Consider the following 27,074-nt stretch of genomic DNA (forward strand, 5'->3'; position numbering starts at 1 on the left):
AGTTGCAAAGGGCCTAAGTAGCTGAGGCTGTCCGTGAACCTCGATCGTCCTGTCTCAGCCCCCTGAATGCTGGGATTAGAAGCACGTGCCACCACGCCAGGTTATTATTATACAATTTTGGATAAAAATGGCAAAGTAGAAGAAACTAAAGCTACACTGGATAGAAAAATTGTCTGGAAATCTTGGATATTGTTTTATGTGATTCGTGCAAATAATTAAAAGAAAGTTAAGATAATGGCATAGTGTGTTTCTCCAAAAAGGTGGAGTTTAAGTGCTATTAGACTACAGGAAATTTATTATAAAAATTCAAACTTTGAGGAAAATATTTAATGGCTAGAAATAGATGTTTTACTAATATGTCATTACTCTTTTTTTTAGGAATACACAATAGATATAATTTTTGCCCAGACTTGGTTTGACAGTCGTTTGAAGTTCAATAGTACCATGAAAGTGCTTATGCTTAACAGTAATATGGTTGGAAAAATTTGGATTCCTGACACTTTCTTCAGAAACTCAAGAAAATCAGATGCACACTGGATAACAACTCCCAATCGCCTTTTAAGAATTTGGAACGATGGGCGAGTTCTATATACTCTAAGGTAATGTTTCAAAAATTTATAGTTGCTGTAGTTTACTTTCAAAATCAATATTTGATTTTGAAATTTTTCTCCTTTGACTTACAAAGCTGAGACTATTGAGCTCTTTTCTTATGCTAAAATATAAAATACTGAGATATTTAAGTTTAAAGATAGTATATGAAAGATCTAGAAGCAAAGAGGAAAGACTCTGGTGTGTGTGAAGGTGTGCATGGAGATCTGGAAGTACGCATTTTTAAATCTAAGTACAATGATTATATTAAATTTATATACAAATGAATTATTTGGCTGTAGAGGAAAGAATTAGAATTTTCTACCATTTGTGAATGTTATAACATCGTAATTTAAGGCCTTCAGACTTTCTAATTTTTATTATATTTGTTTGTGAGGAAGTACTGGGATTGAAGCCAGGGGAATTCTAACTCAGTCCTCCAGGCAATTTTTTTTTTAAATTTTAAACCATGATGTCATCAGTTTCAGAGGGCCTGCAAAATCACTGAGGCTGTTCTTGAATCTGTGACTACCTGTATCAGCCTCCCGAGTACTGGGATTACAAGTGTGTCACCACACACAGCTTAGAATTATTAGTATATTCTAATATATCATACCTCATCACTATAGGCCCGAATCATCTTTTAAATGTAGTTAAAAGAAGAAAATCTCTAAAACATACAATGTACTTAAACATATAGAAGTCAACCAGTAAGCTGAGCAAGGGAGAAAAGGAAGGGGAGGGAATGGGGTGGGAATTGGGTAGGGGTAAATCAGTGATGTGTGCATGTCTCTACACACAAGTTTTTTACCTCAATATGACGTATGAATATAATGCACCAATAAAAAATACAAAAAAATTAAACAATAGATTTTTGGTTTTGAAATTGTTTATTTGTTTTTCCATATAAACAGATTGACAATTAATGCAGAATGCTACCTTCAGCTTCATAACTTTCCTATGGATGAACATTCCTGTCCACTGGAATTCTCAAGTTGTAAGTAAAAAAAAAAATTGACTGTCATAGTGTGTAAGTCACAAACCTTTTTTCTTTAAAAATTTAAAATAAAACAAATTTTAGATATTTGGATTAGTTTCAACTCTCTTTTAATATGATTTCAAATAATGCATTTGTTTCTTGGTTTTAAATAAAAAAGTTATGGTAAACGTGTAGTGAGTGTATATATTTATCAAAGTGTGATTTTGTTATCTAGAATAAATAATAGTAAAGATAGGTTTATATTTAAATATTTTTACATGGTCAGGAATAAAAATTGATTCAAATTATATTCATTCTCATAGAGGTAGTATACACTGACAAACACCAAAGTCCTTCACTAAACCAAACATTAGCAGGAGGGAGGGGGTAGGAATTGGGGTAAAATTGGGAAAGGGCTAAATGAATGATGTGTGCATGTATGCCTCTTACCATCTTGTACTCCATTAAGATGTATGATTACAATGCGCCAATAAAAAAAAATTGTACTGGGTTTTCAAATATGTTTCAAAAACTTTTTGGGTGGAGTATTTATCACATAAAGAGAAAATATGTGGTTAAGACTTCTGAGTTAAAAGGGAGTTTAGTTAATTGCATGAAAGAATAATGAAACAGAGAAATAGAGCTAAATTTCAACATAGTATTTTCTTTCAGAAAAACAGATGTAATATTTCTGTCACAATATTAATTTTATTTTTATTCAAAATACTTATTCTCATATAGATTACATAAAACATTTGTGTATATAATAATTAATCAACTCTTAGAAGCATGTAAGTTACTTTAAATAAAATTATATTGCCTAAATTCACAAATTGTCTAATGCTATTTTTCTGCCTTTAAAATTTAATTTTTATAAATAAAATTTTAGAACCTATTCTCAATAGAATGACATAGCTATTCATTCATCAGTGTTACCTTACCTCCTCAATGATCTAATTCTGAAATATTTTGTTTCTCTTTATTAAGAAATTTCTTAGATTATCCTACTTAATTTTGTCTCCTTGAATCATTCTTTTACATTAAGAATCTTATATGTAAATTATTTGATTTACAAATATGAACTTTTCAATGGATAAAGAAGCCATATGGTAACACAGGATTTGATTAATAGGAGTTAAAAATAGTAAATATTTGATGAGGTAGCAGTTGTTGCTCTCTCCTCTAGATGATGCTGTTAAATCTTGGTGTGACATTGTTTTGGCTTTGCTTGCCAGTATTAATAATCCATCCTAAAAATAAAGTTGGGTATTAATGATATAAGTCAAAGAACCATAGTTAATTATTTTTAAACATCCTTTATGGGTACAATTGAAAATTAAGCTTTTTACCTCCAGCATTTCACAGTAAAGATATTTGAAAATTTTATTCAACCTCGATTTTAAGAGAATCTCATGAGAATCTGTGTGGTTGAGTACCTAACCAACCATGTTTTTTGTGCCCACATTCTTATATGTTATGATGACTTCCTATTATATCTGTAATTATAATGAATAGGAATTGTGGGAAAATAACATGACTAGAAGCCAGAAGAAAAAGAGAAAAAATAGAAAGTATTGTTATTTATTTATTTATTTATTTATTTATTTATTTATTGCAGTATCTTGGATGGAACCTGTGGGGAGAAAGTATTCTTAAATAGATCAACAGAGATGGCATCTATTTTATTATATTTATGGAAGGAATTCCTGAAAATTATATACTATTTAAGAAATAAAATGAAAATTATATACTATTTAAGAAATAAAATGAAATTCAACTTTTAATATAGCAGACTAAATCTTTTGTTGAAACAGATAAAATTTTCATATTAAAACACTTCCAACTATTCATGAGTCATCAAATATAGTAAAAAAATTTTCAGCCACAAAAATTTACAAATCTATTGAATGTATAAGGGAAGGCTTGCAGCCAACTGTGACCTGAGGACATTTTAAAACATTGCAACTTCATTCTTTGATTTTAACAACCTTATAGGGTTGAATTCTAAGAGAGTTTAATCCTTACAAAAAGCTGAGATATAAAAGGCCTGATTCTTACTGTCACATGATGAAGCCCCTTCACAAAACCACTAAGGGCTAAAAAAAGAGATGGCTCTGGAATGAACATGCCAGAGTGAAATTAACTGCTCTATAATTATTCTTTAAATTACACATACAAATTTCATTCAGTATTTCCTATAACATAATAAAAATGAGAGAAGACTTTCCAAGAGTTAATATTTGGAAATTTGGCACTGAATTGATAATAGTTCAGGTTTGAATTTTGTTAATGTATAAATTTATTTTAATTCTTCCTCCAGATGGATATCCTAAAAATGAAATCGAATATAAGTGGAAAAAGCCCTCTGTAGAAGTGGCTGATCCCAAGTACTGGAGATTGTATCAGTTTGCATTTGTAGGTTTACGGAACTCCACGGAAATCTCTCACACAATCTCAGGTAAGGAGAAAACAAATATCAGTAAATGATGCAAGCACTGAACGACATGTCTTTAAATATATGAATTTAATATGAGCATTCATGTATTTTCTAGCTAAAGCAAAACATATGTTTTTCTCCCCTAGGAGATTATATTGTCATGACAATTTTTTTTGACCTGAGCAGACGAATGGGATATTTCACTATTCAGACCTACATTCCATGCATCCTAACAGTGGTTCTTTCATGGGTGTCTTTTTGGATCAATAAAGATGCAGTACCTGCAAGGACATCACTGGGTATGTTATGCAATGTTTTTATATTATCATGGAATTAAAAAAAAAACTTTGTAAAATAATAAACGTTTGCAGGTGTATACATTAGAAACATTTCTTTATACTACAATCAGGAAATAATAGAAACTCTAGTACAATGTGATGTTGAAAAGAATTTATAAAAGGCAAGTGGAAAAAATTGTAACGAAACAGAATATTTCTTATTTTTATGTTAAGGAAGCAACCGTACTCATAAGAATTAATACAGGAGGAATCATACATAATCTCTGAATATCATTTTAGTCAATATTTTCAATCACGTTTTATCAAGTTTTATTTTGTTAATAATGATTAGATCTTGTTTACTGGTACATGTTTAGATGGATTCAAAAACTTTCATTTCATAATACTGCAAATGAGCAGGCAGCTGTTCTAAAGGGCAGGTAGTTGAAAGGAACAAGAAGCTCTCTGGCTTGTGTAAAATATATAATGTACAATTAATTAATCTGGGAATTCATGAGAGGTACCTGTAAAGTAAAATTGATTGAAAGAATACTTTGCAATTCATATTTGATAAAATAGTGTTTGATTTCTTTCTATAGCAATTCATTACAGTAATCAAATCACATAAGAAAATAAGTGGCATATTACTATACATTTGTTTTAACAAAGTGGCAACCTACATTTATGTATTGATACACAAAGAAACTTATGAATCAACTGATTTAATTTTCAAGATCAGTGTATGACATGTTGGTAACTGTGTGTTAAACATAAAGAAACCTATAGCAAAGCTTGGCTTAGGTCTGTCCTCCCAGTACTTGGAAAGCTAAAACAAAGGATCATAGTCTCCAGGCTAATTGGGGACCCTTTGTTAAAACAAATAAAAATGACTGAGGTGTAGCTCAGTGGGAAGAATCCCTTTGTCTTCAATCCCCTGTACCAGGAAAAGGAACAAATAAATAAATAAAGTTGAAATAGTTTCTACTTTAAATGGCAAGGACATTTTCATGTGGTTTATCTGATAGCTGGTAAACAATTTTATTCAATTAATATAATAAAATGCAAATCACTTAAAAGTAGCATCTATCTCTACACTTAGAAATGCAGTTTTTTGGGGGAGTCTAACATAGTTGTCAACTTTACTAGTGGACAAGGTCTACTCATGTATAATTGTATATGCCAAATTGTTTTATATTTCAATGTATATAAGTTATTGGAGTTTCTTTGTTTGGCAGTACAGATATAATGAGCATAGTATTTATGTTTTATTGCCATGCTGTATTTTCAAAGATAATCTGAGTGTGTTATTTCTACTACTGGGTTTGTATAAAGTCATATTAAGCCAGGGGTGGTGGCTCATGCTTGTAATCCCCACACTTGGGAGGCTGAGACAGGAGGATCACACAGGTTTGAAGCCAGCCTCAGCTACTTAGTGAGGCTCTCAACAACTTAGTGAGACCCTGTTTACAAATAAAATATAAAATATGGCTGGGAGAATAGTCCAGAGGTAGAAGGACCCTGGTTACACCCCCAGTAACACCAAAAAAAAAAGTCATGTTAGAATATCATTTAAGAGAAAAGCCAATTGTAGAACTGTGTTTTTACATGATTTTCTATTTTTTCCAATATTAGTATGCTAATTGTAAAGATAAGCATAATAGGAACTAACTTGAAAAATATCCTATATTCTTGGGCCCTAAGAAGTTATAGATTCAACATATTTAAGTTTATGTAGCATGTTCACACATATCATTGAGGGGCAATTTCCTGAAATAATTCATTCAACCTTGCATTTTAATACTTACCAAATGTTTTCTATGAAACAAGCAGCATTCTTGGTGCTGCACTGTTAAAAGTGAGTAAAAGTTATAAAACATTTATGTTCATACTACATTTTGGTGAAGGGAAGAGGTAATGTGCAAATATAAAAAAGTAGCATAACATTTCAGTGAGTGAGAAAAGATCAGAAGAAAAATAATACCAACTAGTTAGAGAATGATAGGGAATAGGGTGGACATGATGTTTGCTGTTGTGTAGTGAGCTGTCTTGCAAGAGCTCTTTTTTGTGTATGTGTGGTACTGGGGGTGAAACACAGAGGCTCTTCTACCTCTGAGCTACAATCCCAGACCTATTTTATATTTTATTTGGAAACAGGGCCTCACTATGTAGCTGAGGCTGGCTTTGAACCTATGTAATCCTCTCTCAGCCTCCCAAGCGCTGGGATTACAAGCATGAGCCACCATGCCTGGCTTGCAAGAGCTCTTGATGGAGGAAGAGTTTGAGAAATACCCTCATGAAGTGTTCTCCAACTTGATAGTATTAGACAAAAAGATAACTGGTACTGGGAGGACCTCCCATGCCACACTTGACATTCAGAAAAATGACAACTGTGGCTAGCACTGAGATGATAAGAGGGGGAAAATGAAATTGGAAAAGTGGGCAGTGGTTGGATCATGTAAATCTTTGTGGGCCAATGTTAGGAATTCAGACTTTATTCTACATATAATGGGATATTATCATAGGATCTTGGGCAGAGGAAGCCATGAAGAAAATAACAATGATATCTGAAATGTTTTCTTTATATCCTTTTAATATCCCAGATATTTTCATAAATTCAAATATTTATTTATTTATTTATTTATTTATTTATTTATTTAGGGTTTGGGTATGAAACCCAGGGGCATTTTATTTCCAAGCAACAACCCCTACCCTTGTTTTTATTCCTTATTTTGAAACAGGCTCTCACTAAGTTACAGAGGGTCTCACTAAGTACCTGAGGCTGTCTGTGAACCATGAGCCTCTGGTCTCACCCTCTTGAATGCTGGGATTACAAGCATGCACCACCATACCCTGAAAACTCAGATATTTAAATAGGAAAACCACCATGTTTTTTCTAAATCTAAAGCACTGAGATATTAATTACTAAATTAGAGAAGTAAATGTCTTAAAGCTAAGTTACAGTATAATTTTTCTTTATTCATAAAAGAAATATCATCTAATAATGTCTTAAGTAAAATTTAATATATCCATCAATACAAAATCGAACCACAGAGTGATTTTAATATTTGAAAGTAATTTTGAGATTTTTTTTTTTTTTGTGGTACTGGGATTTCTGAAAACCCTTCTACCTCCAGGCTACACTCCCAGAAATACATAATTTGGAAACAAGGTCTCTTAAACCAGCAAGGCTGGCTTTGAACCTACGCGATCCTCCTGTCTCCGCCTCCCAAGTGTGGGGATTACAAGCATGCGCCATCATCATGCCCCTCTAATTTTGAGATTTTTAAAGTAGGGATGGGACTTAACTATGGAAGCCAGAAAGTTCTGCAAATATTTTTTGTCCTTTACAACATAGTTGTGTTTTCAAAATAATTAAAGTGAAACTATCATGAATAATGGGGAGACATGAACAAATTTGCAATAATTACTGGACATTTTAATAGCTTTTTTCATTCAGTGTTTAAAATATAAGAATAAAATCAATCAAGATGTAGAAAATCTGAATAAAGTTATCAAACACTTTAGGTGATTGATAGTTATTGAACATTTAAATACCTTCAGTATATATGGTATTTTCAAGTACATTTGTAATATTAGCCAAGATCTCAATAAAATTAAAAGACTAGTTTTCCTATAATAATCCTACTTTCACCTTAACAGAGACTGTTATATCCCTTTTCTCTCTTTCTTTTTTCCTTTCTTTCTTTCTTTCTTTCTTTCTTTCTTTCTTTCTTTCTTCCTTCCTTCCTTCCTTCCTTCCTTCCTTTCCTTCCTTCTTTCTTTCTCTTTCTTCCTTTCTTTTTTCTTTCTTCTCTCTTTCACGTTTTTAGTCAGAGATGTCAGCATTCTATAAAGATTGGCCAAGTTAGGAGCATTTAACATTAAATTTACCATTTTAAAATAATCAATTCCATTTATAGTGCCATACATAGTGAAGTAAAGAAAGATAATTACATCAGTTTTGATAAGAATTCTATCAATTATATCTGTAATTTAGGTTACCTGAGGTTAATAGTGATAAATACCATAAAAGACCAGTGGCAGAGAGAAAAAAGATATCCAAAGATACACGCAGAGGAATAGGGCTCCTGGGCATATTCCAATTATACATGCTGAGTTCTTTAAAATATATTTTCTCCATGCTTTTGAAGTATTCACATGAAACAATTATGCCTGAACTACTTAGATTTGAGATTAAAAAGTACTTTTAATTCAAATTATCATGTAAAAAACACTTTGCAAGTTTTGGTTAACTTTAATTATATTTGGCAGAAGAGCTTTAATCACTGTTGCTTTTGTTAAGAAGAAGGAAATTTGTGTCCCCTGTGTAAGCCCAGAGTTAGGTAGCCCAAGGCTGTGCAGAACACTGCAGTATGAAGGATCAAGCTGCTTCCAGCTCTCTGCCTACAAACCCACAAGTGATCTGAAATCCCAGGGTTATCTAATGGTGTAAGAAGGTTGTAGGCTCTCTGGCTACTGTTTTCCAGCAAAACAATTTAAGAGGAGGAGAGAAAAAAAGGGATCCCCATCTTTTTAATTCTAACTTTTAGACGTTGCTCTCATTCTTGGTCCAGTTACCTTTGGCTAGATTTTGGCCTTGGTGGTCATGCTCTATTGCCAAGGAGGTATCAAATAAAGTTGTTCTTCTAGCAACCATATACTAGCCTAGAAGTGATTGTTTTATTACTACAGAAAAACAGAAGAGTACATATTTGGAGGCAACTTGCAGTCCATGGTAATTTATATGATTAAAATTCTCACAGACACAAAGAGTACATTCAGCATAATGTAGCTATGGTTACCAGCAATTCCTTCTGTAAATCACTAGTAATCATATCCTTTTGTTTTCGTTGTTTATTTCAGCTCACGATATTGCCAAATGAGATGTAAGAACAAAAGTGGTTTGTCAAATTATTTCTAATCTTCTGTGTTTTTTCTTTCTCCCTAGGTATCACTACAGTTTTAACCATGACAACTCTGAGTACAATCGCCAGGAAGTCTTTACCCAAGGTTTCATATGTGACTGCCATGGATCTCTTTGTTTCTGTGTGTTTCATTTTTGTTTTTGCAGCCTTGATGGAATACGGAACCCTGCATTATTTTACCAGCAACCAAAAAGGAAAGACTACTAGAGACAAGAAGCTAAAAAACAAGGCCTCGGTATGTTACCAAAATGTCTATTTCTTAAACCCCAAATTGCTTAGAGATACAGTTTCAAATATTTGTGTTATATTGGATAAATGTAATAGGGGTCGTTGAGGTACCATGGTGAAAGGCAAATAAAAGCATAAAACTGGAGCGCCTAACATTGCTTGCTAAGTAAAGTTTATTTATACTTCCCCAGCATTCCTATTGGATCTCCCTTGAATAAGTGACATATTATACTATACAATTTACCAGAAGTGATATATTCTTTGTACTTAAAACATTATGAGTCATGTACACAATGGAATTTTACTCTCAGAAAAACAAAATTATGTCATTTGCAGGGAAATGGATGAAACTGGAGAGCATTATGCTGAGATTAGTCAATCACAAAAAGTAAAAAAATAATTGGATGCTCTAATTTTCAGACGCTAGGGAGAAAAAAGGTCATAGGAAGAATTCTAGACAATGAAGGAGAAACCATAAATGAGCAAATAAGCCAACCTAACTGGGTATTATAGGAAGAGAATAGAGGGAAATTCCCTAATGTACATTATGAGCATTCACAAACATAGCAAAGTCAATCACTAAGTCAACATGAGGAAAAAGGGAGGAGGGGATGTGTGGAGATTGAAGAAGGGCTAAATGACTGAGGTGTGCATGTATGCCTCCACCAAGACTCAGGCTCAGGTTTTTATTTATTCATTTATATTTTTATGGTACTGTGGATTGAATGCAGGGGCATTCGACCTCTGAGCTCCAGCTCCAACCTTATTTTATTTTTTATGTTTGAAACAGCATCTCACTGGTTTGCTGAGGGCCTCGTTAAATTGCTGAAATTGTCCTTGAATATTTGATGCTCTTGTCTCAGATTCCCAAATACTGGGACTCCAAATATGTGCCACCAGGCCCAGCTCAGGAACTCAGTTTCTTTTCCGTACCAGAATTCAAGCTTGAAACCCCTGCTTTATTCTACTAGACTAAGACAAGCAGATATTTATTTCTCCAAAATTAAGCAAACAATACTCCATCAGTAATTCTAGTAAATGTTTACACAGCAGATTTGTTCCCAGACACTCACATGAGAACTGTATGAAACTGAAAACAAAAAGCTGTGTGTGGTTGACAAGCTGATAAGTCTGCTATAGTATCTGTACAGTGAAGCGTGGAGTTTTTCCACATTGCCTACCTAAGTCACTTTTAGGATTCAGTGTTTTCCCCTTCCCCTCTTTTTCACTAGTTTCTTTATAAAACTTTGTCATATGTTTGTTATATTTTACTATTCAAAATAGTAAAAATATATTCTGATAGACAAATCATTATTAATATCCATTGCTGAATTTTCTGGTAAAGAAAATGGAGGGTCTTTACTACTTTCTTTTAATTAAAGCCAACCATCCTTGTTAGAGTTTTTGTTTCATAATTTATTCATAATTGCCTATATTTAACTACTTTCAAATTTTTATTTCTGGAAATTTTGATTGGAAATGTCTAGCATAAAAATAGCTAACATTAAAAGCCAAGCAATGAGCCAGACATGCTGGCTCATGCTTGTAATTGCAGTACTTGGGAGGCTGAGACAGGAGGATTGCAAGTTCAAGTCCAACCTCAGCAACTTAGGAAGCTCTCAGCAACCAATGAGATCCTGCTTCAAAATAAAATATGGCTGGGTATAGCTCAGAGATAAATTTCTCCTGGGTTCAATCCCTACTAGCACAACAACAACAAAAAAAAAAAAAAAAAGAGAAAGAGAGAAAAAGAAAGAAGGACTCTCTCAAACACAGTTCCGGATGGCACAATTGCTTAGGAGAGCTGAGACACTGCAATGCAATCTCTAAAATTATGATTTTATTCACTCATTCATTTTCCAATTATGTAGTAAAACTTCCATATTCTGTTCTAGGATAGTTACTTAAGAAAAATTCTATACATGATGCCTTTAAAATTTAGCATCACACCCAGGATGAAAATGCTAAGGGTGGAAAAACAAGAAATAAATATTAAAGGACAGCTCTAAAGCACTCAATGACAAATAGCAACAGTTCAGTTGACATAATGGATTGCCTGGGTGCCAAAAACATTCTTTACAGCCATTCAAAAGGAAATCCTTTAGTCTTTCTTTCTTTGTTCAGTTAAGTGCTTTATGAATCCTTTCAGTACTAACTGGCGCTTTCAAAGGCCAGATCAGTAATCAGACCTGACTTCCTGCCGGCCCACTGCTCAGGCATGTGGTCTTCCTAATCAGGTAAATCAGAATGTACTCTTTTGAAGAATAGTCAGGTCTATTTGCTGTTGTCTTAACTCTTCTATTTAAGGACTTTTTGGAATCCACAGTTTTCTTTTCTTCTAGATGGGAAAATTAAATATGCAGCCTAGACCCAGAGAGCTTGCAGCATCTTGTCCCTACACTCGAATTAGTTACTAGTTGCTTGTGACTTAATCACCCTTTTCCATTTTTTCTGTCTCTTTATCTCTTTTTTTTATTTCTATATTATTTATTTATTTATTTATTTATTTATTTATTTATTTTTGGTGGTACTGGGGTTCCTGGAAACCCTTCAACCTCCGGGCTACACTCCCAGACCTTTTTATATTTTTATTTGGAAACAGGGTCTCCTAAGCCAGCATGCGTGGCTGGCTTCGAACCTGCGCGATCCTCCTGTCTCTGCCTCCCACGTGTGGGGATTACAAGTGTGCACCACCACGCCCGGCTTCATTTCTATATTTTAATAGCCTAAATATTTTGATTAGTTTGACATATAGAAGTGTCCATTTTTCTCTCAAGTGTTTGCAGCAGTAGTCAGGCAAAAACAACCTTGGATGCAGTCACTGTGAGATAAAAATGTTGGTTATTAAGCAAATTTAAGATCCCCTTTTTTGACATTTCTTCATCTGCTTAGCTAAGAATCTTAGATGCTCATGATCTCACTTATTTTCTTTGGGTTGAAATGATATTTGAACATAATAGTATTTTACCATCTAGTAATCACTTAAGAAAAGTTGTGGGTAAATAAAGATGCTTTCTTCCTTATACTCTCCACTCTCCCTCATTCCCTCCCTCCCTCCCTCTCTTCCTCCCTCCCTCCCTTCCCTCCTTCCTTCCTTCCTTCCTTCCAACCTTGTTCTCTCATTTTCCTTCTCACATCCTCCTTTCCTTCTTTTTGTCCTTCTTTTGTCATTATTTCTTTCACTTATTTTCAATCTTTCTTTTTATCTGCTTTTTATTTGTTCTTTCCTTTTGCTCTTCCTTTATTTCTATATTTTTTCTTATTTTTTGTTTGAATATTAATGACATTTGACTTGTTCCCTATAAAAATCCACTATCCATTTTATCCTTGATTACCATTCATTAAGAATATGATTTAGGTGTATTTTATAATTACCTCAGGAACTTGATATTTCATGTGAGAATAGAAGCTACTTATTTTTATGCTCTCAATTTGATTAAAATATAAAGTGATAAAACATAGTTCCACCCACCATGAAAAGACAATTTGGAGACTAAAATAATGTGTTCACTGTTTTCAAAAGATATTTAAATCTAGTCTGAAAGCCAGGAATGGTGGTACACACCCATAATTCCAGTAGTTGGGAAAGTGAGACAGGAGAAATATATATTTGAGATCAGCTACAACAACTTAGTGAGGCCCTCAGCAACCTAGTGAGACCTTGATTCAAAACAAAAAGGATAGGGTGTAGCTTGGAAGTAGAATACTCCTGAGTTTAACCTCTGTAACACACACACACACACACACACACACATCTAGTTATGAAAAAATGATGTGCCAATATAAGATAAAGATATAATACAATAAAACATCAATCTAATATAAAATTTTGAAGTAAAGGGACTGTGAGAGAGTTAACAATGAGTTGATCAGTTTCTCATTTTTTCAAAAGCAGATTATTTTTCTGCAATGAATAAAAATAAGATATAAGACATCACATGCTTTTTAGAGAAGCTGTTCTTATTGAATTAGGCATCAAAAACCCAGCCTATATAGCATAAGCCTAGCATTCTAGGTAGTTTTGAGATACCGTGTAATAAAATCTGTAAAACATTGATTTAACAGGCACACAGTGTTGAAAAGCAGCTTCTGTCAATGTGGGTCACAGTGGAGTGGGAAGGCTTCCTTTCATTTCAAGTGTAAATAATTAATTCAAAAAGCATGCAAAATAATTCTTCTAGAGAAAGTTTGGCAGGGAATATTTCAGAGGACATGTGACATTCTTAATGTAGTTCTTTGAAGAAAAGTTGCAGTTTTCAGAAGAACAAGGCAGGGAGACAGAGAGAGCCACATGAGCTTAGTCAAGTCTTCCAAATGAGATTAAAAAGTAAATGTATATATTCCAGACTATAATGTTGCAGAAAGTCACCAGTAGCTACATATGGCTATATTGATTTAAATTAATAAAAGGTAATAAAAATAAACAAATAAGTAGCACTAGACACATTTCTACTGCTCAGTAGTCACATGGAACTGCTGCATAGAGAACATTTCTATCATTGGAAGTTTTATTGGACAGGTCTGGCTTAGAAAATGGAAACCATAGAGAAGAAAATAACCCATATTGATGATAGAAAATCAGTGTATGGCCAGGTTATGCCAGTGCTTCAGTGTCATAAGAATTTAGATTTTGTCTTAATTGTCCTGGTAAGTCATGCATATTTTAAGTAGAATAGCATATTTTCAAAAAATAATTAGAAATAGCATAAAGTAAATACCTAAATGGCATGAGGCAGGGAGATGAATTTGGATACTATTATAATAGTTAAGTGGTAACATACTATGGGAAACTAGAACCTAAATATTAGAGTACAGGTAATGTTTAAAAGGAGATTTTCACATAGGTACAGAAATGTCAATGAAAATGATTCCTTCGTTGATTCTCCCTCTTTGCTCCCTTCTCCTAGACCCGCCTTCCTGGCTCACCTGGGGTTTCTCCTCCATTATCATACATTTGAATTCCAACATGTAGCTCACCATTACATCAGAGATGGTTTTGTACATATATGAGAATCCAATGTCAATCTCAATATCCTGTCTACAGAAGTGGGGAGGGAGCTGCAGAAAGCCAACCAAGTGCTATGTACATGTACATCACCATCACTATGAATTACAGTATGATGTGAGACTACCTTACATCAATAAAAGTATTTTTTAAAAAGTTTTAAAAAGGGAGGTTTCTCTCAACACCAACCTCACAGTTTTATCTCTGCAAAGAAGCCATATACTTTCCTGGTACACATATGTATATGAAAAAGTCCATTTACCTTTCAGAGTATGTATTATAATAATAAAAAACATATCAATCTACAAATTCACAAATTATACAAATTTCTTTCCTCCTGAAATGGCATTTGGCACAACTCCCAGGAAGGATTATGTGGTACTGGTAAAATGTGAAATACAGGAAAAAGGTTGCTTTAGGAATTATAAAAAGTCAGTGGATGGTGGGATGTTTTTAACAGATAGAGTAATCACTTAGTGTCACTTGCAACAGTGCTCATGTGATAGTCCTCTGAAGGTGTCTAGATACTGAGTAACTATTTTTTTTTCAATTTTGATTCCAATAAGACACCCTGCTAATGTTTTTCTTCCTATTTAAAGCACCAAAGACTATTTCAGCTGAAAGATACCAGATGAATCACTGACTATAACTCTTTACAAAAGCAAACTATTTTTAACTAAAGTAATATACCTACATGGATAAAATAAATAAATAAATATGTAGAAAAACAATATAGAAATGAAGAATGAAATTCTCTACCTAACACATTTGGTTCCAACTCTCAGGTTAACTGCACATTAACTCTTTTATTATTTTTAATTCTTTTAAATTTCTTTATTTTTTGTGGATCATATTAAAAATGGCATATACTCACACAGTGCTTGGTGCCCTCTCTGGCTCCACTTCCCCTTCTCCACTTCCCAACAATAAGTGTCCAGGTTACCCATACTACATTCACACACACACACACACACACACACACACACATATATATATATATATATATATATATATATATATATATATATATATTCGAATGTAGCTCCTCCATTAATCAACCTCAGCCTTCTTCCTTTCCTACCCTTCCATTCTAGCTTTGATGTGGTTTCCCCTCCATTATTTGGAGTCCCACTGGTATTCCTAATACTCCCTATTTTGGCCATATTAGAGAAAACATATGTTCCTTCTCTTTCTGTGCTTAGCTGATCTCACTTAACATAAAGTTTTCCATCTTCTTTCCATCTTCTTGTGAATGGCATGATTTTGTTCTTCTTTATAGTAGGAGTATAATTCCATTGTTTGTATTTTCCCTAATTTTGCAATCCATTCATCTGTTGATAGAGACCTAGGTTAATTCCATATTTTGGCTATTATGAGTTGTGCTGCTATGAATACAGGCATGCATATGTTACTGTAGTTCTCTGATTTCAATCCCTTTGGAAAGATACCCAAAAGTGTTATAGCCTGATCATATGGTAGATCTATTCCCAGTTTTCTAAGGAATCTCCACACTGATCTCCATAGTGGCTGAACTAGTTTGCACTCCCACCAACAGTGTAAAAGAGTTTCTCTTTCCCCACATCCACACTAGCATTTGTTGTTATTTGATTTCTTTATGCTTGTCACTCTGACTGGGGTTAGATGGAATCTCAGCGTAGTTTTGATTTGCATCTCCCTGATGGCTAATGATGTTGAGCATCTTTTCATGTATCTATTGGCCATTTGTATCTCTTCTTTTGTGAAGTGTCTATTCAATTCAGTTGACCATTTCTTGATTGGGTTATTTGTTTTGCTAGTGTAGATTCATTTGAGCTATTTGTATATTCTGGATATTAGCACTGTATCAGAGTAGTGGCTGGTAAAGATCTTCTCCCATTCTGTAGGCTTTCTCTGTAGGTTCTTGATGGTTTCAATTTTTTATTTTAACCCTTAATCTTTTTACTTTCCTATAATGATTACTTTAATGCATACAAAGTTTCAAGATATCAAATAAAAATATTTTAAAATTAGTTCTTCTATTTTTTCATTCTCTGAATTAATATTTTATCTTACCATTTATAATTATTATATCATTTAATTTTAAAGCTTTAAACTCTGAATTTATTATTGCAACTAATTCTAACATTATTATTATTTTTTGCGGTTTTGGAGATAGAACCCAGGGCCATTCTACCTCCAAGATACATGCTCAGCCCTATATTTTATTCTTAATTTTTGAAACAGGGTCTCACTAAGTTGCAGAGGGCCTCACTAAGTAGCTGAGGCTGTCCACGAACCGCGATCCTCTGGTCTCAGCCTCCTGAATGGTGGGATTATAAGCATGGGCCACATCATCATTATTTTTTTTTTTTAGGAAAACCTTTCACATTTCTTACCTAAAACTTTCATCATGTTTTTTATAGTATAAAATATATTTTTAAGAATCAGCAAATTTTCTAGTTTTTTAATTTTGCTTCATTGCTTGATATTCCGATTTCCTTCTATTTACACTTTTAGATTTTTGCTCATATGAGTTTCTATTTTTTCCTCTAAAACTATTGTGAGACAGATTTTACACTTCCTAGGTTAAGCATATATTCCTTATTTTATTTTTATCTTCTTTTTTAATAGTACTGGGGATGGAACCTCCGGGGGCATTCTACCTCTGAGCTACATCTCTAGCTCTAATTTTTTATTCTTTAATTTGAAACAGGGTCTCACTAAGTTTCAGAGGGACTCACTAAGTACAAGCTGAGGCTGAGTACAAATCCACAATCCTTCTGTCTCAGCCCCCCCTCAAGTACTGGGATTACAAGCATGTGCCACCACATCTGGCTCTATCATCTTTTTTTATCTAAGTAATGTTTTATCATATATTGTGAGAAATTTACCGAGATTTAAATTTTTTGAGCTTTCAAAATTGGCAATAACCTTTTGATTTTGTGAGAGATCTAATTTTTCACCTCTTCTTCCTTTGCTTTTTTTTTTTAAAAAAATAGATGCATTAGCTTCATAAGTATTTCTGAGTGGACTGATTGCACGGATTAATGTTTTCTTTACTGAATTATTAGAGGCAGTAACACCAAATGTGTTTCATCACTTATCACTTTTTAAATTCATTTTTCTTTAAAGTCCCTGGTTACTCTCACTACAAGCCTGGCATGTCAGTGTCCAGTTTGCAATTGTCAAATTTGATTTTCATAGGTGTGATTGGGAGGCATAAAATCACATTGTTCCAAATAGACACACGTGCTTTCTAAATGGTAAATGTTAGTCAGCCAGGGTGTTGCATACTTGTAATCCCAGTACTTGGGAGGTTGAAACAGGAGAACTGCATTTGTCAGCCAGCCTCAGCAACTTAGTAAGGCCCTCCAAAACTTAAATAGGGCTGGAAGTATAGCTCAGAGGTAGAATGCCCTTGGGTTCAATCCCCAGTGTCACACACATGATAAAGATAAATGTTACGACCATGATGGCATTACTAGGACATTCTAATGCCAATAAATAAATACTAATCATTCCCAAGGTGGTAGGGAATTATTATTATTATCATTGTTCAAGGAGTTAAGGAGTTCTTACAATGAACACTCACATGTCAGCCTCCTACTTCTCAGCTGGGAATCAAGGCAGTGCTGCCCATCTAAAATCACAGCTTAGCTCCACGCTTTTATCCTATCTGCATTCTGAGTCTTCCTGTCTCCCAGTGAGCATTTGTGGAGGTTTGATGGAGAGAAAGCTTAAACTCTAAAGTTCCCATTTCCATGGTTTTTCTGAGTTTCTTTTCTTTGGATCTAATTAAATCTGTTGGTTTATTCCCATCTGCTCTTTGACTTGCAGAAATTTGCCCCACAGTCTAAGAAGCATATTGATAACTCATCACCAAAGTCTGTTTCCTGTATGTTTTGAACACTGATGTGGATTTCATAATTTTTGATCATTCTGATTGATATTTAAGCAAGATTATATAACAGAGATGGAGAAAAAGCCACTGCTTAGGATGCCATTCTCCGGTGCAGTGCTTTATGTGGGAAATCAATGAGTGATATTAATCAGTGTTTTATAATATTAATAAATTTGCTTAATTATTGTATTTATATTAATAATAATACTAGTGGTATTAGCATATTGTATAGATACTAATTAAGTAAGTGTATAACTCTATTAGTATAATTTATGTAAATGTGTTTATTTATTAATAGCTCTTTCACATTATTTTGTCTTGGTGCTTAAGAGCATTTTATATATTTCAGTATATTTTAATTTATAGGTAATATAGTATTTTATGTATAGCTAGACATACATATCTTTAATGGTGAAGATGGGATATATTTTTGAAAATGTTTTTTTCTATTTTCTTAGTGACTTTTCAAAATAATTAAAAGAGATGCATTCTCTAAATTTTAACAGCATAAGAAAATAATATCCTATTAATGCATGTTTTTACTTATATAACTTTAACTTATTTATTTATTTATTCATTCTTTTGTTGCTTCGGAGGTAGGCAGGGCAGTATATTTACACTTCAGATAAATGCAGTTTGGAATGTATATATTCTTCCCTTTATCATTCAGTGAGGTCCAGGTCAGCAGTATGCATGTCAGCAGTGTTTTATTTTACTGATATTGTATCATATTTTTGGCTATGTTTTCAATATACATAATGCATATTTCTGTTCACTTTCATCATTCATTGAAATGTGGTTTTTCAATTTATCAATCTGGGTTTTGGGGGGAGGAAAACAGCAGCAAAATCTAGAAGATTATCAAAGTGTCATTGCAATAGCATATCTGTAATAGTGAATAAACTACTTTCAGTTTTTCTTCATTTCTGCGCGCTTGAATTTTTAATCATCCCTCTCAGGCACAATTGATATCATCTGACACCATATGTCCATTTATGACAGTGATGAATGACACATAAAATATTTTCTGCCATATAACCTTAACATTGCCAAATAACAAACTTATATTTTAATCACTTTTACTCTGATTAGCACATGAAAGTATGCTATTTAAGTATTAAATGACAAGGAAATGAATATCAATTTGTCTCATTTTTTACATAACTTTAGTGTTCCACAAAATGTGAGCGTCTAGTCAAGTATCCCCAAATGACATCTTCAAAAGATCTGTCATTAACATTTGGTAATAAACTGCCTCTGCTTTTATAATATATCTAGGCAAGTGGAGCTACGAATGCATTTGTGTTTAGAGAATTGATATCTATCTCCAAGCTGTACATTTTATTTTGAATATGGATGATGTGACTTGCATCATGCTTTTATCTTTTTAGAGCATCACCCCATGTACTTCCTGGCTTCTTTTTGTATTGTGTGTGTGTGTGTGTGTGTGTGTGTTGCAAGGGACTGAACAAAGAGGTGTTCTTTCCCTGAGCTACACTGCAAGTCCTATTTTATTTCTTATTTTTTTTAAACAGAATCTTACTAAATTGCTGAGGGTCTGTCTCACTAAGTTGCTGAAACTGTCCTTGAACCTGTGATCCTCCTGTCTCAGCCTTCCAAAAATTGTGATTACAGGTGTGCACCACCATGACCAGCTTAATTAATGCACTTTTAATGGCTACTGGATGAGATTTTCTGTTTCTTTTTAAAAAATAAATTGGTTTTAAATATAGGTATAAGCCGGGCCAGGCCGTGCATGCTTGTATACCAGTACTTGAGAGGCTGAGACAGGAGGATCTCAGGTTTGCACCTAGCCTCATCTACTTATTGAGGCCCTCCGCAAATTAGTGACACCCAGTTTTAAAATAAAGAATACAAAAAATAAGGCTGACTGTGTAGCTTGGAGGTAGAATGCCCCTGGGTTTAATCCCCAGTACTACAAAAGTAAATAAATAAATAAATATCCAAAATTAAGAAAAAATCTTATTGTTTGTTTAATCTCCATAAAATATTATTTTAATTTTTATATGCTTTTATTGGTTGGTGTTTTTTAGTCTCACATCATAATGCATATTATGTTGACAGTGACATACATGTACACAATACTTGTCATCCCCCCCTGGCTCCCTCCCCATCTTCCCTTCTCCATATAGAGTGCTGAGACTGACACTGGTATTTTCACATATGTATGCATAGCTGACGGTAGTAATTCTTTCAATAAAGCTTTCATGCCTGTGATATTTGCTCTTTTCAAAACTTTAAAAAAGTCTTGATACACATTTACATTAAAAATAAGGATAAAATTAAAACAACTTTTATAGCTATGACATTGAATTTTTGGTTTTAGGTAAGAAAACTGCTAGCTACAGTAAATCATAAGAATCACAACTAAGATAATCCCTGAAATATGCAAAAGTTCAGGATAATAAAAAGTTACTAAATCTAAAATCTAATGCATATTTTACTTTATTATTTTATTTTATTTTAAATATTAGAATTAGAGCCTTTTAATTTTTGCTTATTTTATTTTTATTTTTATTGGTACATTGTAGTCATCCATCTTAATGGGGTACAAGATGGTAGAGACATACATGGACACATCACTCATTTAGCCCTTCCCCACTTTCCACCCTTTTCCCTCCCCTTCCTCCTTTTCACGTTCAGCCTACTGACTGACTTTGATATGTTTGTGAATTTAAGGATTTATTACTCTTCTGCAGCAACTTTTTGATGACATCCAAGTTTTGATTGTTATTATTTTTGTTGATTGTAATGTGTCACTGTCAGGAATCAACAACAATAACAGAAGCAGCAAAAAAAAGTATTATCTATTTGCAGCTGCGTATTAGGCTGTGTTTCATATACTTTGGTGTTTTATGTAAATTATCTCATTTAATCATCAAGCATGTGTATAGTATTGTTATTGTGACTTTTGCACAAGTCTGAGAAGCAAAACAGCAGTCATGTTCCCTTTCAAGTATATGCGAGTATACTTGGCGAGACTAGAGATTCAGTCCACTTTTATCTCACTCTATAGTGCTTGCTATAATGCTCCATGGTATTCTGGCCATGCCTGAGTTATGATGCTTTCAAAACTTATTTTTATCATTTAAGTATTATCCAGAACCTGATATCATAAAAAGTTAATTCAATATGTGTCTCGAATAATCCTGATAATAGTGCTATCTATTATTACCAGGCGAGTTGGAACACTGATCATTCTGTGTCATGAAGTTTCCTCATCACAGCTGTCAAAATAATTTCAGCAAATAAGATAGCTACATTGGTAGGATGGGCAGAATTTTGAACAATGGCTGTTTCTAAAATTAAATTCTTTAACTTCTGCATATCCTTTCTCCAAAATATAATATTTTGTTATTTTGTAATTATAATATTTTAATATTATATTTAATGATATTTAATAATATTATAATATTTTATAATTTGCTATTATAAATTCCATATTTCTCCCATCCAGTCACACATTCTCAAAAGTTTTTGCATTATAAAAATGTCTTCTGAATTATGTATTCACATTAATAATAAAATAGAAATCAGGACAGGTAACATCCAATGGACATATTTATTGCATTGTAAAAGTTTTAGTGTGAAATACAGAAATACAGAGTTTATTATTCTCATTTTTAATTAGATTTACAATTGACAATATTTTGGAGACTGGCTTTCTAAAGTGGTAAAACATTTCATCCCAAGGAATTTTTTTGCAACATAATATTTGGAAAGTAAAGAAAGCTATATTTTACCAGGTAAATTGTAATCTAAAATTAATTAGAATTGAAAATACTTGATTTATGGAATTTAAGATAATTTTGTTGCCTAAAAGTCTCCTAGAATTTGCCTTGAGAGGACAAGTTGATCTTTGTTCGTGCTGTTTTTGAGTCTCAAATAATATTTGCTATTTCACTCAGATATCTCCTGGTCTCCATGCTGGATCCACTCTGATTCCAATGAACAGCATTTCTGTACCGCAAGGAGAAGAGGATTATGGGTATCAGTGTTTGGAGGGCAAAGATTGTGCCAGCTTCTTCTGCTGTTTTGAGGACTGCAGAACAGGATCCTGGAGGCAAGGAAGGATACACATACGCATTGCCAAAATCGACTCTTATTCTCGAATATTTTTCCCAACAGCTTTTGCCCTATTCAATCTGGTTTACTGGGTTGGCTATCTTTACTTATAAATTCTACTACTAGGCAAAAAAAATCACAAGTATCTGTTATCATCTGTGGTACTTCAGTAATATGGAGGTTAAATTTAAAATGCAGAGAAACAAATGGCTAACATCTGAACAGTATTAAAACTATTTTAAGGCTTTCTTAGGTAAATAAATAGCAGCTTTTAGATTAAATTCCCTAAATTTACAGGAAATTGGTTAGTTGTCAAATCCAGCTTGTTAAAGTATTATTATATATTTTTAATTTTTTTAAACTTATATCCTATTAGGATAAAAAACAAAAGTTTTATGATAAATATTTTACAGATGAAACAATTAAATACATATTTTATTTAAGTACAATTATCACTGTAATGGAAGACTAATGCGTAAGATCATCTAATAATTTTTGCTTAGAAAAACTGTTAACTTTTTTTTTGTTTTGCTTTTATTTGCCCTTTTGGGGATACAGCTTGATAAAAACACAAAGCCATGATTTCCTTGGATTTATAATCAAGATGCTTTATTCTCAGGAGGAAATTATTTCTTTAATTTAATTTGTATTGTGAATTAACAATTTATAAAGTGTATAAATTTGTAGATTAAAAAACTACATCATACTTTATTAGTAAAATGCAGAAATATTAAAGCAAACATCTTGGCAATTATAGATAACTTATTAAATGGTCAATTTTTTTCTATCATTCAATTCCAGTCCATTTCCTGAAGTAATAATAAACATACCTCCAGTTATATTTAGTTTGATGATTTCCAAATTTGGATGAAAACTGACTTTTTTGAAGTGCAAGGTGAAAAAATAAAAAATACTGCATTCATCCATTTTCTTTTCTACTTGATAGTATTTAACAAAATATGAAAAGGTTAGCAATGAAATGGTAAAACTTACCAACACTGAGATTAAACACAGAGGGAAATATTTTTTAATTATGCGCTACATTATTGTTACAATCCCTAATTAATGAATATATTAGGGAAAAGTGCTTATATGTATTCTTTATGGTTAAAATATTATCTGCCAGCCATATTAAGTTGTGAGTCATAATGAGATTACGATCTTAAATGTATACTATTAACATTTTTCACACCATATGTAGTTAGGAATCATTTTTAGGTCTGTGTCTCATACCACTTGCTGGGTTATGGACCCAGTCTTACAATATAATAACATGCTTATTATATTCTCCTTTCTAAAAAATGTAGAAAGCCTCAAAATTATGTTAAAGGTGGATGTTAATTTTGAGAGTCATCTTTAATGAACCTGCATGTGGGAGTTCTCTAAATTCCTATAGATAGGAACAGAAAAAGTCTAAATAAAGTCTCCCTATAGTTAAATCCTCTCAGTTAATACTTGTCAAAATGCCTCTTTGCAAAAGGAATTAAACTTAGGCTTTAGTGGTTATGTCCCTGCAAGGCATTGGCATGTCAGTTATTTACATCCACATGCGGTCCCTATCTCCTAATATTCTGAGGAACCACCATGCGCAGCTTAGAGATCAATTTTAAAATTTCAGCACACTGCCAAGAGCAATTATTGGGATGAACAAGTCTTATGATCAAGGCATATATTTAAAGTTTGAAGCCGGGCATGGTGGTGCACACTTGTAATCCCTGCACTTGGGAGGTGGAGGCAGGAGGATCGTGCAGGTTCGAGGCCAGCTTGCTTGCTTAGGAGAACCTGTTTCCAAATTTAAAAAAAAATGTGTATATATATATATATATATATATATATATATATATATATTAGTATATATGTAAATACACATATATAATAGTTCTGGGAGTGTAGCTCAAAGGTAAAATGGTTTCCAGGAACCCCAGTACCACACACACAAAAAAAGTTTGAAGACAACAAAGCAATTACCTATATATTTGAGACTCTAGTTTTTAACGTGATGTTATTCCCACATAGTTAGTGAATACCTGAATGAGACTCTATTCTTTATGATTTTAGAAAATAAAGGATTTTTTCTTTTTAATCTAATTATTCCTAAACTAAACCCTATTTTCTTCCACTTTACTTATAAACCTCTGAGACAAAGTGGGAATTGAACGGTAATGACAAATATCCACAGAGACTGATTTTTTAATAGATAGCCAAATTAAACTTTGACCATGTATATATTTACTTATAGATTATCCATGCATTTGGGTCTATAAAATTAAAATGTTGGTGGATATTCTTATGAGTATTTATTTAGGGATAAATGGAAGTGAAATATCTATGAAGAAAAAGAGTGCTTTGCTAAATTTTTATGACCAGTTCACATGTTTTGAGCTATAGCCTGTTCATTGTATGGGGTAATTTTCATTTGGGGGCTCTGTCAATTGTATCTGAGCATGTCTATTTTTAAAGTACTAAAAATGCTTGATATAGTCTTGACTTTCTCATTAGTGTTTTATTAACTTGACTTTAAATGTTGACATTATTTGAAATGAAAATAGAGTTAATAAAAGTATAAAATATGCTTTTCCATATGTGTTCCTTGTATATATCATCAAACAAGCCCTTTGTTTAAATCCAGTGGTATGTCAGTTTTATTTAAATGTGCCAATCAGAAAAAAGTACGTAAATTTATTATTGTTAAAATTATAAATAAAAAGGTAAAGGTGAATTTAGACTCCTTTTACAATAAATAGAGCTTATTTTCAAAGGGTATGCAGTCCAATTCTTGTTCCTTCTTTCTAGTATTAGTTTTAACATTATTAGGAAGTAATTTTTAATCATCCCCTTTAAATCAGGTGAGTAATATCTTAATTTATTGAATTTATGTGTTCTTTGATTTCTTGGATGTAGAAAAAGGTTTCGACAATAACAAAAATTAAAAAGTAGGTATAAAGTATGAACAGAATAACCAAAGCAGGAAGATTTAGGGTATTTTAACAATATCAATTCATATAGACCCATCTTCTAAATATATAAATAGGAACTAAAAGTTCTGTGGATAAATATCATTGGCCCGTTTAACTTTGATTTATAATGACATAATAATATTTTACATATTCTTGAATGCATGGACAAAACTATGCTTGAAATAAATTCCTACAAAACCAAATTTTGTTAAGGGGGAAAATATTTAAATTGTCTGAGAATTCAATTGGAAAAAAGAAAATTTTCTCCAGAAAGTCTAAAATTTTGATGTATGAGTCAGATTATGCATTTTATTTTAAGTTAAAGGGATATTTCATCAGGAAGTTTTGTACTGCGGTACTGATTATTGAACCTAGGGGAATTCTACCTCTAATCTATACTCCCAGCCTTTTTAAAAATTTTTTGTTTGTTTGTTTCAAAACAGGGTATCACTAGGTAGCTGAAAGTCTTGCTAAGTTACAAAGTCTGGTCTTGAACCTGTGATCCTCCTCTCTCAGACTCCTTAAGTACTGGGATTATAGAAATGTGCCACCATGCCCTGCTCATTAAGAAAATTTTTAAATTTATCAGCTGTTTAATATGACATGATGAGTTTGAGTAAATATAATTGCAATCATCAGGGTTTCTTGCTGTTACTCTGTTCCCATATTCTGAGACCTCTATTTAGAAAAGCATTGTATTTTCTTCAAGAACAAGAGAAAATTTGAGGCCTGCAGTTTTGCCAGTGAGTCAGCATCAGTTAAATAGCTGGCAGCACTCTCACACCAAGAGACAACTAATAAATATGAAAATGTTTTTAAGTCAATATATTGTGACTAAATATACTCTATATGCTGATTATATAGGAAAACAACTTTAGATAGGACAATTTGAGTAAAATTGAGATAATAACCAATTACTGAATGAATACAGAACCAATGAGTAAATACATAAATTACAATTATAAAATTTTCATATCAATGCTTATTCTCACTCTTGCAAAATTTTCTGTACCAAAAAGCCACATTCACCATTATTTCATTGGTCTTAGTGTGGAGATTGAGATAACCTCACAGACACTTTAATAATTTAGTATTTGGGCCACTGCAAATATTGTGGAAATAATTTCTGACCAAATATTTTTCTTAATATCAAATTTAGTCAATCTCTTCCCATATGAAGACAGGCCATTCTTGGTTTAGTTTTTCTTGGCCATTCTTTAGTTTTTACTGCCAGGGAGATCTTATCAGGCCAACAGAAAGTTTCAAAAACCATTTGCAATTCTTTATTAAGGGCATTCCTATTGAATTTTCCAAATACTAACTACCACATTGCTCTACTGAATGTGAAGTTGGTCGCCTTTTTGTGCTTGCATTTTGGAATCTGGGTGACCTAATTCAAAGGTTTATGCCATACTTTATATATACAAAATACTGTACTAGAAGCAATGCAGAATATAAAGATGAACTCTCAGGGAGCAGATAGTAAAAAATATGAGAAGGTTAGTTATACAATTTTTAAAAAGGAGGATAACTTTGAGAAGGTTTCATGGAGTATGTGTGTTTAGAGATGGGAGCTGGGGGATTCAGTATGTGAGTAGATGAAGGTAACAGAAGTCACAATTTTCAGGTGAAAAGTAGCTTGAATAGAAACAGAGTCAGAGGCACCCGCAATACTTCCATTGTAATTGGAGGTTAAAATTCATATAGAGGC

The 27,074-nt window shown here is 32.8% G+C and overlaps 1 protein-coding gene across 2 annotated transcripts in view; it reads left to right on the top strand.

The window, feature by feature from the left end:
- The window catches only part of GABRG1 (gamma-aminobutyric acid type A receptor subunit gamma1), a gene marked incomplete at both ends in the record, with an annotated part of 76,570 nt that extends 54,051 nt beyond the window's left edge, over positions 1-22,519 (top strand). The window contains 6 exons of one of the 2 annotated variants that reach the window (XM_080697585.1): positions 379-599; positions 1,503-1,585; positions 3,888-4,025; positions 4,151-4,303; positions 9,231-9,442; positions 22,250-22,519. In XM_080697585.1, the coding sequence (XP_080553711.1) occupies positions 379-599; positions 1,503-1,585; positions 3,888-4,025; positions 4,151-4,303; positions 9,231-9,442; positions 22,250-22,519 (1,077 nt within the window). The remainder of the gene's footprint in view (positions 1-378; positions 600-1,502; positions 1,586-3,887; positions 4,026-4,150; positions 4,304-9,230; positions 9,443-22,249) is intronic. The other variant, XM_080697586.1, reaches the window with a different exon arrangement.
- Positions 22,520-27,074: the final 4,555 nt, after the last annotated feature.

This window comes from Muscardinus avellanarius (assembly GCF_963383645.1).
Source record: "Muscardinus avellanarius genome assembly, chromosome: 6".
NCBI classification, from domain to species: Eukaryota; Metazoa; Chordata; class Mammalia; order Rodentia; family Gliridae; genus Muscardinus; species Muscardinus avellanarius.